The 18,106-nt window shown below is 37.4% G+C and overlaps 1 protein-coding gene across 2 annotated transcripts in view; it reads left to right on the forward strand.

The window, feature by feature from the left end:
- The window catches only part of RAD54B (RAD54 homolog B (S. cerevisiae)), a 96,091-nt gene that overhangs the window by 2,894 nt on the left and 75,091 nt on the right, over nt 1-18,106 (forward strand). The window contains exons 2-3 of one of the 2 annotated variants that reach the window (XM_012643567.1): nt 734-884; nt 6,468-6,639. In XM_012643567.1, coding sequence (XP_012499021.1) covers nt 750-884; nt 6,468-6,639 — 307 coding nt within the window. In that variant the 5' untranslated portion in view covers nt 734-749. Of the gene's footprint in view, nt 1-733; nt 885-6,467; nt 6,640-18,106 lie in introns of those variants that run through there. The other variant, XM_012643569.1, reaches the window with a different exon arrangement.

Below are 18,106 nucleotides of genomic sequence, written 5' to 3' on the forward strand. Positions count from 1 at the left end.
TGGAGTGCTTGCTACTATCCATTGCAGAAATATGATGTATGTATGTAATGTCCTTGTCTTTCATCACCTCTATCCAGTCCTAGTGGAAATAGTATTGAGCAAAAGTTAGGAAACCTTGTTCTAGTCTTTTGATTTACATTTTTTAAAATTCCACAGTTTTAAAACGAAAGAGAGGCCGGGCGCGGTGGCTCACGCCTGTAATCCTAGCACTCTGGGAGGCCAAGGTGGGCGGATCCCTCGAGCTCAGGAGTTCGAGACCAGCCTGAGCAAGAGTGAGACCCCATCTCTACTAAAAGTAGAAAGAAATTAGCTGGACAACTGAAAATATATAGAAAAAGAGGCCGGGCGCGGTGGCTCACGCCTGTAATCCTAGCTACTCGGGAGGCTGAGGCAGAAGGATCGCTTGAGCCCAGGAGTTTGAGGTTGCTGTGAGCTAGGCTGACGCCATGGCACTCTACTCAGGGCAGTAGAGTGAGATTCTGTCTCAAAAAAAAAAAAAAAAAAAAAAGATTTTTGAGACAGGGTCTTGCAGTGTTGCCCAGGCTGATCTTGAATGTCTAGCCTCAAGGGATCCTCCCACCTCAGCCTCCAAAGTACCTGAGACTAGAGGTGTGTACCACCTCACCCCTGTTATCTTTTTAAATACATAGTGGTTGTAGTGACGAGCTATTTTTATATTTGAGGGTGATTCTAATCATACTCATGGATGATTTCTGTTCTGGGTATTTTTCAGGTCACTACTGCTGAATATGAGACGATCTGCAGCACCAAGTCAGTTGCAGGGTAATTCCTTCAAGAAACCAAAATTTATGCCACCAGGAAGAAGTAATCCAAGTTTGAATGAAGAGATTACAAAACGGAATCTGGATATAAAATTATTTGAGGTAAAAAAAAAAAAAAGGACTCATAATATAGAGAAACATGTATTTTTTAAAAATGCCATTTAAAGAGTTAATAATACTTACTGCCTATAAGAATTTTCAGTATCTCTGTCGGTGTCTTCTAAACACCTTAGAAATAAAGATTACGTGATTTTTTAAAAAAGGAATGACATGCAGTTGGCTCTATAAAATAAACTTTTGGTAATAGTAAATAAGTAAGTAAATAAATAAAATATAAGAGAAGGGGTGGCCATTCCCACAAAATTAATCTAATCAGTGTTCTTTTTAAAGTTACTGCATAAATAAGTGAAAACTTCTTTAGATAAGGTGATTTAAAGAAAAAACATGTAAATAATGATTTGTATCACTATTCTAAACATTTATTTAAATTTTATCTATAAAAAATGAACACTGGGAGTGGGAGGAGAGGTGGAAGGGGAAAAAACATAAATGTATTTATTACCACTGATCTACACTTAAAAATGGTAAAAATGATAAATTATATATGTATATATGTGTATATATATATATATATGAAGGAAGAAAACAGATTTTTTAATGAGGATTGGGAATTGCCATATCATCTTGTTTCTTGCTAAAGATAACAGGATTTCTTGCTTTGTGATACTGCAATATCAACATTAAAGAAATTCAATACTCATGAACATTATAACACTTTTATAAGGACCACGAATATTTTAAATTACAGGGAGAGGCGCAAAAGGTTGTATTGCAGAAATTAAAAGATGAAAAGCAAAAGCAAAGACAGTTCTTTTAGGCAGCAGTAAGACCTGGAAATAATTCCACTCAAGCAACTTATAAAGTAGCTTATATACTGGGGAAAAAAGGGAAGCCATTCAATGATACAGAAATTGTGAAGGAATGCATCGTTGAAGTTATAGGATGCTTCATAGACACCGATACAGTTCAAAGTACAAACAACTGCCTCTTTCAAGGAAAACCATAACTGATCAACAGCATGAATTAGCTTTCAACTTAACAGAGCAACTTCATGCATACTTCAAAAAGAAAATATATATTATTCAATTGCTTTCGATGAATCAACTGATACTACTGACTTCGTGTAGGTTTTATATTTCATTTGGGTCATAACAAGGTTTTCTTTGCTACAAAGAGTTCCTTGCTTTGGGCACTATTGTGAGCAGAACACCAGGAGTAGATATCTTCAACAACCTTCAAGATACATGTTGTGAAATTGGGCCGAATTTGGTAAATTTAGTGAGTGTATGTACAAAGGTACACCTTCCATGACAGGAAAATATGAAGCGTTTTTGTGCATAAAGAGGATTAATAGATCCTGATGCTCTCATCATTTCTTTTATCTTGGCATCAGCAAAATCTCTGCTAAAGCTACTGTTTTTGTTTTGTTTTGTTTTTTTGAGACAGAGTCTCACTGTGTTACCTGGGTTAGAGTGCCATGGCATCAGCCTAGTTCACAGCAACCTCAAACTCCTGGGCTCAAGCAATCCTTCTTCCTCAGCCTCCCGAGTAGCTGGGACTACAGGCATGCGCCACCATGCCCACCTAATTTTTTCTATATATATTTTTAGTCGTCCAGCTAATTTCTTTCTGTTTTTAGTAGAGACAGGGTCTTGCTCCTGCTCAGGCTGGTCTCGAACTCCTGAGCTCAAGCGATCCACCCACTTTGGCCTCCCAGAGTGCTAGGATTACAGGAGTGAGCCACCGCACCCGGCTGATGATGTATATTTTTAAGTATATCTAATTGAAGTTTCTTGAATGTGGCCTTATTTGATTCCAGCTAATTAATGTAGCCTTCCAACATGAAAAGGTTCCCCACCCCTGGTTTAACCTCTTAATGAACTACCAGATTTCTTTTCAAGAAGGCTGTACCATTTTCATTCCCACTATCAATGTATGAAGATTTCAGTTTCTCCGCATCCTTGTCAACATTTGTTATTATCTTGTACATTATAGCCATACTAGTGAGTGAAGTAGTATCTCATTGTGGTTTTGATATATACATTTCCCTGAGAGCTAATGTTGAGCATCCTTTACATATTTTTGTTGCCCATTTGTGTATCTCTTTGCAGAACTGTTTATTTAGATCCTTAATCCTTTTTTTTTGAGACAGAGTCTCACTCTGTTGCCCCAGATAGAGTACAAGTGGCTTCATCATAGCTCACTGCAACCTGAAACTCCTGGGCTCAAACGATCCTCCTGCCTCAGCCTCCCAAGTAGCTGGGACTACTGGCGCTTGCCACCATGCCTAGCTGATTTTTCTATTTTTTGTAGAGATGGAGTCTCAAGGCTCTTGCTCAGGCTGCTCTTGAACTCCTGGCCTCAAGTGATCCTCCCACCTTGGCCTCCCAAAGTGCTAGGATTACAGTCGTGAGCCATGGTGCCTGGCCCCTCGATCCTTTTTTAAATTGAATTATTTCCTTTCTATTATTGAGTTGTAAGAGTTTTTTATATTTTCTATATAAAAATGTCTTATCAGATATATGATTTACATATATCTTCTCATTCTGTTGGTTGTTCTTCACTTTCTTGATGGTCTAATTTGTAGTATAAAAGTTTTTAGTTTTGATGAAGTCCAGTTTACCTATTGTTTTATTGCTGGTGCTTATGCTTTTGGTATCATATATAAGAAGATCATGAATATTTACTACTATGTTTTCTTTTAAGAGTTTTGTCGTTTTCTTACATTTCAGTATATGATCCATTTTGAATTAAGTTTTATGTATAGTGTGAGGTAGTGGTCCAGTTTCATTATTTTGCATGTGAATGTGAGTTGTTCCAGGATTATTTGTTGAAAATACTACTCTTTCCCTATTGAATTGTCTTGGCACCCTTGTCTTGAGGTTTATTTTTGAGGTACTTTCTAAGGACTAATTTCAGGTTAAAACACTGCTTTACTATTTTTTCTTTTAACTACATCAAGAAACGAATTATTTTACTTTTTAAAACTAATGAAGTTGGCATTTTTGAAGTTATACAGCAGTTTTAAGCAAAGTAACATGAGAAGCCTAAAAGTATTAGGCTTAGCAGTCAACCTTACCTTTTCTTTACTTTATTCCATTCCTAATTTTTGTTCTTAAATTATTTCTTATCTTAGATTAAATTAACCCATGGTAAGAAAATTTTGCTTTGGTGACTTCAGTGGTTTTTACTTGAGTTTGTCTGATAAATACAAAATATGGGACAAATTGAACATCACAATAAATATACTAATGGATTATAACCCATTGAATAATATAGGAGTCTGAATCCATACTAATATATGTAAATAAATAAATAGGGAGAAGAGTAAGCTCTTTCTAACAATGGAATGCCAAATCATAAAAATAGAAGTAAAGATGGTGTTATAGAATATCAGTGGATGCCAAAACTAGCGGGTGAATGTTTGATGAGGAAATGGGATATTTGAATAGATTGTGAAGTATCTCTTCACAACATCCTTTAAAAAATTATAGAGGAAAAAATACTAATTTTGTCAGAAGACCTGGCAGACACCACCTTAATCAAGTGATCAAAGTTAATATCTTTAGTAATGGGACAAACTGATATTTTATGTCTCCTGATATGATGAACTGTGGTATTCCTGCCCAGTCTGAAACTAATCATAAGGAAACATTAGACAAATCCAAATTGAAGGACATTCTACAAAATAACTGATCTGTAGTCTTGAAATTTCAAAGCCACAAAAGATGAATGAAGGTGGAAAATAAAGAAGACTAAAGGAATATGCTGACTAAATGTAATGTGTGATCTGGGATTGGATTCTGGCTTGGAAAAAAAATTATAAAAGACATTATTGGGATAAATGATCAAATTTCAGTATGGACTGTGGATTAGATAATAGTATTATACCAATGTTAAATTCTTGATTTGATAATTTTTCTGTGATTATGGAAGACAGATTTTGGAGTCACACTTTGGAGTATTTAGAGGCAAAGGAGTTTAGTATCTACAGGTTAATCTGGGTAAAGGGATACAGGAGTACTATTTTTGGAATGTTTATGAATTTGAAATTATATCAAAATGTTGCATAATGAAATTCGTGACCTTCGTAAGTTGACTTTCTTTAAAATCTTAATCAGGTTCTTTTTTTGTCTGATTACTAACCATAAAATTTATTACGATAAATACTTACAGTAATATGACTACTTTGTTATTGTGAGTTCTTATTTTAAAAATTTCTGACATATATTCTGGTAGACAGAAACTAGCCCTCCCAAAATGTTCCTATCCTAATCCTTGGAATCTGTTGGTAAGTTACCTTACATGGCAAAAGGGACTTTGCTGAAGTGATTAATGGACCTTGAGATGGGGAGGTTATCCTAGTTATCTGGGTAGGTCCAATATTATCACAAGTGTCCTTAGAAGTGGAAGAGAGAAACAGAAGAGGGTCAGAGGAAGAAATATGATGCAACATAGCTGGCTTTGAAGATGGAGAAGAGGGCTACAAGTCAAAGGAATGGCTTCTACTCAGCTTCTAGAAGTTTGAAAAGACAAGGAAATGTATTCTCTACAGTGTCGAAAGGAATGCAGCCCTGTTGATAACCTTCAGCCCAGAAAGGCCCAAGTGAGAGTTCTAACTTATAGAACTATAAAATGCTAATGGTTTTATGCCACTAAGTTTGTGTTAATTTGATATAAGCAGCAACAGAAAACTCATACACAAACTCACAATTAGTGAAAATAGCATATAACAAACTCGCTTGTTTGTATTACCTGACTTCAGGGATCTTGTTTCTTTTTTTTTTTTTGAGACAGAGTCTCACTCTTTTTGCCCGGGCTAGAGTGAGTGCCGTGGCATCAGCCTAGCTCACAGTAACCTCACACTCCTGGGCTCAAGCGATCCTTCTGCCTCAGCCTCCTGAGTAGCTGGGACTACAGGCATGTGCCACCATGCCCGGCTAATTTTTTCTATATATTTTTAGTTGTCTGATTAATTTCTTTCTATTTTTGGTAGAGACGGTGTCTTGCTCTTGCTCAGGCTGGTCTCGAGCTCCTGAGCTCAAACAATCCGCCTGCCTCGGCCTCCCAGAGTGCTAGGATTACAGGCGTGAGCCACCGTGCCGGCCTAAGGATCTTGTTTCTTCTTTACCTCTCCAACCCCTTCCCCAGTCTCCCCTCACTTATTCTGATGCAAATTCTAGGAATATCTTCATTTGTAAATTTTTAACATATGTCCATGAAATAAAAGGGATCTTTTTAAAAAACCCAACTTAGTGATGTTACCATTGTCACCTGTAAAAAATGAATAGTTTTTAAGTGTTGCTTTTAGTATTGAGATATTTAGCAAGAAAAACACCATTTGGCTATGAGAATGGCATGTTATGATTTGTTTAAAAACTCTTCTGAAATGTTTAAAATACACTGTAATTATAAGCATAATTTTCATTCTGTTTTTCAGCTTTGATAACAATTTCAAATAGTTCTAAAAACAAACAATAAAAATTGGATTTTAATTTATTTTTAAATATCTAGTTGATTTAGATATATAGAAACTGGTAGATCATTTTAAATTTGGAATCTATTTGTAAAAATATGGGAAATTAGATTTAATTTTTGCTTTAAATGTGTATTTGGTTCTTTTAGGGTGCTGCAAATAAAAACACCTTTCTTGAGTCACAAAATGATCCTAGAATATGCAGTTTAAATCGTCTGCCTACTGAAGAAAGTACTAGAGAAATTAATCACAGGGCTAACTACAGTGGAAAATACAGTTTTGAAGCATCTGCTTTGGCAACATTAGATCCACCTCATACAGGTAAGACTGAGCTTTTTATTGACTAGGTTTATACTTGGCCAATCATATTACAGTATTCTTTAAATGATTAGTCAAGAATGAATATATTTGAAAATTTTTTAGGTAATATGATTAGATTGTTGGCACTTCAGATTTTTGTCATAATTTATCTTTAGTGCTTAGATTATAATAACCATGTGATTAAAATATTGTACTTTATAATAAGTGTATATTTAAGACTGTTAAGTCTTAAATATGTTGGTAGAATATGATCTTTTCCTTAAGTATAAAGATTGTGTTTTAAGCTTTGATTTTTAAAAAAATTTTTCTATAAGTCACGTTAATGGCTCTAAAATTGGACAGTTGAAATGAGTGAATTGTTAATTCATTATAGTCTGGAGTAACTTAAAATCAGTTAGATTTGAGTTATCAAGGTATGTACTTGCAGGAAAACCAAGCATTTAACAAATGTTCCATCTCTCTATTGTTGAATTGAGTTAAAATAATGATTATGGTTCTTTTTGTATGTGTAAGAGAGCACTATTTTTCAGGTAACTAAAAAAAATAATTAAGATGGTTCACAGATGTTTATTTGGCCTTGTGAAAGGCATCATTAAGTCTTTGTTTTTCCAAATTACATTTTATTCATTTTTTGGTTGAATGAACAGATTCAGGGAGCCAGTCCCATCTGTTGGGTTACAGAATAATAACTGCCATCCTTATGATACCAGTGTAAATCAACAAAGTGCCTTAAGCACTTAACCCTTTTGAAGGAAGTTCTTGGGCTTTGTGATGATTAATGAATTTTATCTATGAATGGGTTTATATCTTGTTGGGGCAGAAAGGAATTCTGCATTTTCCTAACTGGCCATTATCCTAGTGTTATTTATATGCTCCTTATAACTTTTCAAAAGCTGTAACTAGTGTGGGGATGGGGTTGAGAAGGACTTTTGGAGCTGGTGTCAATTTAGGGAGATCTCTAGAGATAGCTGTGGGCATGGCAGTTTAGCTGCTACCCTTTCTCACTGATTTGCTCTCCTTTTTTTCCTCCTTGCTTTCTTTCCTTCCTCCATCTTCGTTAGGTGAATATCCTGTTTTCCCAGACTTGCTTCTCTACTTTTAAGCCTGAGGCAGATAATGATCCATGTAGGCCCATTTCTTTTCTAATCTACTCACTGGAAAATGATATTTAGACTCTGGAATATAATACATTCTGTGTTAATGATTTTGGGCTTTATGTTTTACTATAGTTTCTCATTCTCTTCCCTGCTAAATATGAGAAGGGAGTTAAGAGTTAAGATAAATTGAAGAGAGAGTTGATTTACTCAACCTCTAATCCCTTAATCCTTTCTCTGATTTAGTACATTCACTGGACTGTGGAATCTGTGCCAACCTCCTGATACCCTCCTGCCTCTCATTCAGAGAGAGGTTAAATTGAGGAAAAGAGCTTTGTGAGAAATGTTCTGTTCTCTATGGTGGATTTCTGGAGCGGGATGTGGTACATAGAAAAGTGCAGAGATGAGAGACCTATATAGTGTACACTCACCTTTTGACATCCTTTTAATTCTAGATCTGAAATCCACCCTGAAATGAGGTGCAGACTTGTATGTGCAGTTAAAATATTGATATGTTCTCATTTCCCCCATCACCTTTTGATTTTGAAAAATTCCTATAGGCTGGGTGCGGTGGCTCAGGCCTGTAATCCTAGCACTCTGGGAGGCCGAGGCAGGAGGATCCCTCAAGGTCAGGAGTTCAAGACCAGCCTGAACAAGAGTGAGACCCCTGTCTCTACTAAAAATAGAAAGAAATTAGTTGGACAATTAAAAGTATATAGAAAAAATTTTCTGGGCATGGTGGTGCATGCCTGTAGTCCCAGCTACTCGGGAGGCTGAGGCAGGATTGCTTGAGCACAGGAGTTTGAGGTTGCTGTGAGCTAGCCTGACACCACAGCACTCTAGCCCAGGCAACAGAGCAAGACTCTGTCTCAAAAAAAAAAAGAAAGAAAGAAAAATTCCTACATATAGGGAAGTTGAAAGAATAGTCCAGTTAACATCCTAAATTCAACAGTTACTAACATTTTGCCTCATTTATGTATTCTTTCTCTTTGTATATATGCACTCCCTCCCCCCATGTTTTGAAAATAAGTTGCATATGTCATGCCACTTCACCTCTAACTACTTCAGCATGTATTTCTTAAAATAAACGTCTTCTCTTACATGACCACACATCATTGTTAAACCAAACATAATAGTAATTTGTAATATTTTATTTATTTATTTATTTATTTAGAGACAGAGTCTCACTCTCTTGCCCTGGCTAGAGTAAGTGCCGTGGCGTCAGCCTGGCTCACAGCAACCTCAAACTCCTGGGCTTAAGCGATCCTTCTGCCTCAGCCTCCCGAGTAGCTGGGACTACAGGCATGCACCACCATGCCCGGCTAATTTTTTCTATATATTTTTAGAGGTGTCCAATTAATTTCTTTCTAATTTTAGTAGAGACGGGGTCTCGCTCTTGCTCAGGCTGGTTTCGAACTCCTGAGCTCAAACAATCCGCCTGCCTCGGCCTCCCAGAGTGCTAGGATTACAGGCGTGAGCCACTGCGCCCGGCCCCTAATTTGTAATATTTAATAGTCGGTTCATTAATAATTCCATTTTTGCTTTGGTTTCTTTCTCAACTGAAAAAGCCCTGATAAGTACATTTTCACTCTCTCGAACTTCACCAGGTCTCTTCATAACACGACATGTTTGTAGACAATATTGCTTGTTGAGAATGAAGATATAGGTCTACCACTAATGACTTCCCCCAAGGCTCGGGAATGTGACTTTTTGGGGGGTGTGGTAGAAGGGCCCACTTCTGTCTTTTTCTGTCCAATATCCATAACTCCTTTTGTTCATGAACAATCCAGCTCAGTACTTTTGAGCCCTTGCTGTCTAAAACCAAATCCTGGGAGAGGGGAGATACAGTGGCTTGAATTTGTGTCCCTTAAAAAGATATGTTGAAGTTCTAAGCCCCAGTACCTGTGAATGAGACTTTATTTGGAAATAGGATCTTTGCAGGTGTAATCAAGTCAAGATGAGGTCATACTGGATTAAGGTGTACCCTAAATCCAATTACTGGTGCCCTTACAAAGTGGGAGAAGTACAGAAACACAGAAGAAAAAAAGGTCTTGTGGTGATGGAGACAGATTGGGGTACTACAGCTGCAAGCCAAGGAACACCAAGGATTGCTGCCTACCACCAGAAGCTAGAAAGAAGCAAGGAAGGATTCTCCCCTAGAGCTTTCAGAGAGAGCATGGCCCTGTTGACACTTTGATTTCAAACTTCTGGTCTCCAGACCGTGAGAGAATAAATTCTGTTGTTTCTAAAGACACCCAGTTTGTGGTACTTTGTCACATCAGTCTCGGAAGTTAATACAGTAAGCCCTAAACCTCTTGGATATGCAGAGCTATACTTTTTTTAGAAAAAGAGAAATTCTTTCATTCTCATTCTGATGAAGTATAAGGTGAGACCACACTATCTTGTGTTATGTTTTGTCTATTTACCTGACTCTCAGTCAGTGAACTGTGAGGTACAAAGGCAGGAATTTTCTTTTGTTGAGGTTTTAAATCAAATAGTATGGATTCAAAAATATTTTATAACTGAATTAAGGAATCTTGTAGTTTTCTGTAGCTGAATCCCTTGGCTAAGTCTTTGGCTTCAGAGTGCTTCAGAGAAGTCAAGTAGTCAAGAAGAAGCTACTGGAACATTAATGTTTGCAGGTTTTGGTAATATTTGACAGAATAGTTTCAGAAGTGTTTGGAACAAAAGTCATGTAGCAATGGATATGTGATGAGTAGAAATAGGCAAATGAAGGAAGTAAATGCAAGTAAAGTATGTAAATAAAGTATATAATTAAATAAATAAATTTGGTTGTGAAGGGAAGGAATAGTATCTTGGGGATGACAGGGGACTAGAGAGGGATTTTTTTTTTTTTTTTTTTTTTTGAGACAAGAGTGTTGCTCTGTTGCCTGGGCTAGAGTGCTGTGGTGTCAGCCTAGTTCACAGCAACCTCAAACTCCTGTGCTCAAGCAATCCTGCCTCAGCCTCCCGAGTAGCTGGGACTACAGGCATGTGCCACCATGCCCGGCTAAATTTTTCTGTATATTTTTTGTTGTCCAGCTAATTTCTTTCTATTTTTTTAGTAGAGATGAGGTCTTGCTCTTGCTCAGGCTGGTCTCGAACTCCCGAGCTCAAACAATCCTCCCGCCTCAGCCTCCCAGAGTGCTAGGATTACAGGCATGAGCTACCATGCCCAGCCTTTGTGTATCTTCTTTGAAGTAGTCTACATATTTGGAAACATATTTGTATACATATATTTTCTCTGTATAGATAATTGTTCATTAGCTGCATTGTTCTACACATTGCATTTTTTTTTTTTTTTTGAGACAGAGTCTCACTATGTTGCCTGGGCTAGAGTGCCGTGGCGTCATCCTAGCTCACAGCAACCTCAAACTCCTGGGCTCAAGCGATCCTCCTGCCTCAGCCTCCTGAGTAGCTAGGACTACAGGCATGCGCCACCATGCCCGGCTAATTTTTTCTATATATTTTTAGTTGTCCAGTTAATTTCTTTCTATTTTTAGTAGAGACGGGGGTCTCGCTCTTGCTCAGGCTGGTTTCGAACTCCTGAGCTCAAACAATCCGCCCGCCTCGGCCTCCCAGAGAGCTAGGATTACAGGCGTGAGCCACCGCGCCTGGCCCACATTGCATTTTTAAACAAAATTTTATTTCAAAATATTAAGGGGTACAAGTGTTTTTGTTACATGGATACCTTGAATAATGCTTAAGACAGGGCTTTGGGTATATTCATTCAATAGTGTTCATTGTAACCAATAGGTAAGTTTTTATCCCATATCCCTCTCCCCCTTTCTTGATTTCTTGATTTTTCGTGTCCTTTATATTACTTTGTGCCCGTGCGTACCCATTGTTTAGCTACCACTTATTAGTGAGAACATACAGTGTTTGATTTTCCATTCCTGAGATACTTCACTTAGAATAATGGTTTCTAGTTCCATCCAAGTAGCTGCAAACGACATTATTTAATTCCTTTTTATGACTGAGTAATACTCCATAGTATATGAGGACTGTCCAGAAAGTATCTAGCCATTGTTAATATAAAAAGAATGGTTTGCATGGCATCCATGCAAGCTGGCAGCCAAGGAAAGTGGATGGTAACGTGCATGTGTGAACAATGACAACTTCACTGAGCGAGTAGAGCAATGAATCTGCATCAAATTTTGCGTTAAGTTTGAACATTCCTCCGCGGAAACTATTCAGATGATTCAGAAGGCTTTCGGGGATGATGCAATGACGGCAGCGCAAATAAAAGTGTGGCACGGATGCTTCAAAGATGGTTGAGAATCTGCTGAAAGTGATCCATGTTCTGGAAGGCCTGCAACAAGCAGAACACCTGAGAATGTCGAACATGTACAACAAGTTAGGTTAAGAGACTCTGGGAGAACAGTGTGAGGTCCCAACGTGCCTACTTTGAAGGGGAATGAGGCATCATTGTTCTATGTACAATGTTTCTTGTATCTGTTTCAATAAATATCTCTATTTGTCATATTACACGGCTGGATACTTTCCGGAGAGCCCTCCAATATATACCACATTTTCTTTATACACTCATGAATTGATGGGCACTTAGGTTGATTCCACATCTTTGCAATTGTGGATTGTGCTGCGATAAACATTTCAGTGCAGGTGTCTTTTTGATAAAATCACTTCCTTTGGGTACATACCTAGCAGTGGGATTGCTGAATTAAGTGGTAGGTCTACATTTATTTCTTTGAGGAATCTCCATACTGTTTTCCATAGAGGTCATACTACTTTGCAGTGTCACTAACAGTTATGAGCATTTCTTTCTCTCTGCATCAATGCTAGCATCTATTATTTTTTGACTTTTTAATAATGGCCATTCTGACAGGGGGTAAGGTGCTATCTCATTGTAGTTATAATTTGATTTCCCTGATGTTGAGCATTTTTTTTATATGTTTTTTGGCCATTTGTCTATCTTCTTTTGAAAAACTTCTGTCCATGTCTGTTGCCCACTTTTTGATGCGTTTTTTTTTTTTTTTTTTTTTGCTGATTTGTTTGTGTTCTTTGTAGGTTTTGGATATTAGAATTTTGTTGGATGTATAGTTTGTGAATATTTTCTACCATTCTGTAGGTTGTCTATTCACTGTTGATTATTTCCTTTGCTGTGCCCAAGCTTTTAAAGTCCCATTTATTTATTTTACATTGCATTTTTACTGTATATCATAACAGCATATCATTGAAATCTTTTTTTGTCAGTACATTTGGAACTTATTTTTTTTTAAAAGCTCATTTCATTGTATGGATGTGCCACATGTATTTAACTAATGTCTTATTAATGGATATTTACGTTGTTTTGGATCTTATAACAAACCTACAATGAATATATATATGTTAAATACGTATGTGAGACTATATCCATAGGATAAATACCTTAGAGTAGGGTATTCATCACAAGGTATGTGCATTTGTCATTTTGATGCCCTTTGCAGAGGTTAGTACAGGTTTATACTCCCACTAGCAATGCATGAGCAATGCATGTATCATTTATTGTGATGCTTAATCTGCATTTAAGTATATACCTATATTTTTGATATTTGATAGTCTAATAGTTAAAAAATAGTTATTTTGTTATGCTTTTTAATTTAAACTTTTTAATGTTATATTTTAAGATTTCAAGCTTACAGAAAAATTTGAGAATGGTATAAAAAGCTTCTACAAATTTAACATTTTTGTGTGTGGTGTATGTGTGTCTGTAATTTTCTGAACCAACTGAGAATAAATTGCTGACATGATGCCCCATCACCCTAAATTCTTCAGTACGTATTTCCTAAACAGGGGCAGCCTTCTATATAATGAAGTTTAAAATTACAATGGTTAAAGATCAGGAAATTAACATTGATATAATACTGCCATCTATCAGATCCACAGATCCGATTCAAATTTCTCCACTTATCCCAATATTGTCTGCTATGGTCTGAATGTTTGTCTCCCCAAAATTCCTATGTTTAAACCTAATCAACAATGTGATGGTATTAATATTAGGAGGTGTGGCCTTTGGGAGGTGATTAAGTCATGAGGCTGAAGCCCTGATGAATGAGATTAGTTCCCTTATAAAAATAGGCCCCAGACAGCTGCCTTGCTTCTTCTACCATGTTAGGATATAGGAGATGGTGCCATCTATAAACCAGAAGGGGGATGCTCACCAGACCCCAGATCTGCTAACACCTTAATCTTGGACTTACCAGCCTCCAGAACTGTGAGAAATATTATACATTTATATTGTTTACAAACTGCCAATAGCAAACTGAATGGACTAATGCGATGTCTTTTATGACAAAAATAAATTCAAAAATTAATAAATAAACTTTTTTTCCTGCTAGTCCAGACTAGTCTAGGATTATGTGTTGCATTTAGTTGTCATGTCTTCTAGTCACCTTCAATCTGGAACATTTTCTTAGTCTTTGCTTTGTGACTTCGGTATTCTTAAAGAGTACAGGCCAATTATTTGCACGATGTTCCTCAATTTGGATTTGTTTTATTTACTCATGGTTAGATTCAGTTTATACATTTTTGGCAGGAATATCACAGAAATAATTCTTAGTATATCATCAGGAGGCACATGATGTCAGTTTATCCCATTACTGTTGATACTAAGTTTGATTACTTGAATAAATTGGTGTCAGCAGGGGTTTTGACTATGACATTATTTTTATCTTTGTAGTTAATAAGGATCTATAGGAAGTTACTTTGAAACTATTGATTTTTGCCTGAAATTTATTACTAAGATATTGTTGCCAGATGTTGATTTTCTAATTCCATCTTTAGTTATTGGTTGGCATTCTGCTGTAAGGAAAAGCTTTCCCTTTTCTCCTTTTTTAGTGGAGAACAGTATTTAAAAACCAAGATCTGAGTACTAGGTGTATTCATTGAAACTGTGGCGTTATTATTAAGTACTTTTAGCCCTTGCTGCAATCAAAGCTAGGAAATATATGTGTGAGACAGACAGACACACACACACACACACATGTTTATATAGTGACTTCATACTAATACCTCTAATTTTGGTTCGGTATCCCAGGATTCATTCTAATCTTTACCCTTTCCATATTTGCATTCTTTGATAGTGAAAAACTATCCTGATTTTGACTGTTACTGTTATACTAAATATATTTACCTGTGTATTAATTTCATTTCTTTGTGTCCAGTCTGTCAGAAAGGGACCAAATTTAATAGTGAATGTGAAAAAAGGAGTTTGATTGAGATTTTTGAACAAAAGTTAGATTATGCCTTTTCTCACGGGAATTATATGATAAAGCTTTTTTTGTGTATGCATAATTTTTTTAGTACCATCTTAAAAGGATTATTTTTAAAAAATATTTGTGAGTTTCTTAACTTTTCCCAAGGGCCTAAAATCCTTTTAATATTCAAATCAGTCTCTTTCCAAGTACCTATCATGTCAGCCTTTTGCAAGATTTGCAGTTTCATCTTCCAGTTGATTATATTGTCCTGCAGTTCTCAAAAAGACTTTGATATTACAGTTAAGCCTTAAATGTATGAATGGGAAATTTAAAAAATTTGTGATCTGTTGATTGGTGAATTTTTTTTATAGTGACTTATTTCTTTATATAACAACTTCAGACATAACTGTAAGGAATCAGACATTGAATATTCAGTGCTACTAAGTATATCTTTTTCCCCATAGAAAGTTCCACACAAGGCTGGGCGCGGTGGCTCACGCCTGTAATCCTAGCACTCTGGGAGGCTGAGGCGAGAGGATTGCTTGAGCTCAGGAGTTCGAGACCAGCCTGAGCAAGAGCAAGACCCCGTCTCTACCAAAAATAGAAAGAAATTAGCCAGACAACTAAAAATATACATATATAAAAAATTAGCTGGACATGATGGCTCATGCCTGTAGTCTCAGCTACTCGGGAGGCTCAGGTAGGAGGATCGCTTGAGCCCAGGAGTTTGAGGTTGCTGCGAGCTAGGCTGACGCCACAGCCACTCTACTCAGGGCAGTAGAGTGAGACTCTGTCTCAAAAAAAAAAAAAAAATACTGGCTTATATAATTGAAGGTTTTTATTGGCATGTGTAACTGGAAATTCTAGGCTTCAAGGTTGACTGGTTTAGCAGTTTAAAGGATGTCATCATGAGCCCAGTTTCTTTCTGTATTTCCCATCTGTCATCTACGGGATTGGCTTCATTCTTACACTGGCTTCCCTAATGTTAAATGATAGATCCCAGCTACCATTGGGGCCACATACTTTCTTTTTTTTTTTTTTTTTTTTTGAGACAGAGTTTTGCTCTGTTGCCTGGGCTAGAGTGCTGTGGCGTCAGGCTAGCTCACAGCAACCTCAGACTCCTGGGCTCCAGCAATCCTTCTGCCTCATCCTTCCAGGTAGCTGGGACTATAGGCATGGCCACCATGTCTGGCTAATTTTTTCTATATAATTTTAGTTGTCCAACTAATTTTCTTTCTATTTTTAGTAGTGACGGGGTCACACTCTTGCTCAGGCTGGTCTTGAACTGACCTTGAGTGATCCTCCCACCTCGGCCTCCCAGAGTGCTAGGATTACAGGCATGAGCCACCACGCCCAGCCCACATACTTTCATTTTCTCGTGTATTTGACAACAGGCAGATGGTTCTTACTCAGAACCAGTAAATAAGATTTTTAACTTTGTACCAATACTGGGCCATTTTCCTGTGACCAGGAAGTTTCCTAACCTCAGACTCAGTTTACCACTGTGAAGAGGAATCCTTACTGGTTTCTGAGAATCCTTAATGTACCAACCAGGCACATACCTTTCATCTTCTTCCTTGGAAGTGGGAATTATTTCACCCAAATTTCCTGGCTGCTACACAATGGAGGAGGGAAGGAATAAATGTGAGATACCAACAACAACCATAATGTTAACTGTACTCATAGTTAGCTAATTGCTAGTTTTTTGCCAGCCAGTTTCTGAGGCTGAAGCTCCTTTAGCTTGAATTTTTTGTTTGTTGTTTTTGAGGCAGAGTCTCACTTTGTTGCCTGGGCTAGAGTGCTGTTGTGTCAGCCTAGTTCACACAGCAACCTCAAACTCCTGGGCTCAAACAGTCCTCCTGCCTCAGCCTCCTAGGTAGCTGGGACTATAGGCACGTGCCACCATGCCCGGGTAATTTTTTCTATTTTTAGTAGAGACGGGAGTCTCGCTCTTGCTCAGGCTTGTCTTGAACTCTTGAGCTCAAGTGATCTTCCCACCTTGGCCTCCCAGAGTGCTAGAATTACAGGTGGCTCACGCCTACCATACCTGGCAGTTGAAATATTTTTATACCAAGGACAGGACTCGGCCAGAGATCCTTAATAGATGGCTGGGAGCTATTCTATGAGGATGTATATAAATTTAGATTGTATGGAGTAGGCCTGTGATTCATATAGCATTGGTGGAGTAAATTTTGTAATGTGACTCCTTCAGTTCTGTAAGGGTTTTGAAGGTCCCTGAATCCTAGGTTTTGATTGTCTTGACTGCTTAACATCACAGAATATCACCATCAAAGCACAGTGATGAAGTGTGAGATATTTAAATGCTTTAACTCAGAATAACTCTTAGAGTTTGGATTTACCCTAGTTTTTGCCCTATTTTTATGTGGCAGATTTTCTTTTTTTAAAAAAGTCTTATCTTCCTGTCATGTTGCATTTTGATTATATTGAGCATAGTCTTAGGTGCCTCTTTGGATTTCCTTGGCACCATGTGCCTCACAGACTGCCCTACTGCCCCTGGAAGCCAACCATTTGCTTCACCTCAGCAATTAGGGACCTATTCCTTCGTGGCCACCACCCAGCCAAGCTGATGAACCATATGCTTGGAGGGTCTGTCTCCTTCTGTGTCACTTCCAATCTTAGATTAAGCACCACACCACAGGCTTGTGGGTAGCTCCCTGAGCATCTGTGGAGGCTAGATGACACAGTCTGGAATTGCAGTATAGTTCACTCCTGTTGGAATGAACTTCGACCAGCAGGAGACAGGAGACGAGAGAACCTGCCAGATAAATTCCTCTTTTTCTTTATGGACTACTCTGAGGTATGGTTTCTTTTTGTAGCCTATCAGGAGACATTCTAAAGAGAGTACCAAGTGGGTGCATTTGTTAAGTGACCTGCTAGATTTTTTTCATAGCTTGTTGTAAAATGGTAGCCAGCACTTTGATGCCTCAGTTTACCTTTTCTTCATCCTTGATACCCTGTGTATGTGCCTCCCAAGTAATGCACCAGCATTTTAATTAGGCTCTGTTTTCCAGAGGACTGGGCTAAGATTAATATTAATAAGGTGTATAATTCTTACCTTGTTTTTTGTGGACTCTTTACTAAAATATAGAAATAGTTTCAGTAGGCTTTTTTTTGCCTAAAAAAAGCTTATGGAAAAAAATTATACCTACCTTACAA

Source organism: Propithecus coquereli, unplaced genomic scaffold, assembly GCF_000956105.1.
Source record: "Propithecus coquereli isolate 6110/MARCELLA unplaced genomic scaffold, Pcoq_1.0 Scaffold2, whole genome shotgun sequence".
Taxonomy (NCBI): domain Eukaryota; kingdom Metazoa; phylum Chordata; class Mammalia; order Primates; family Indriidae; genus Propithecus; species Propithecus coquereli.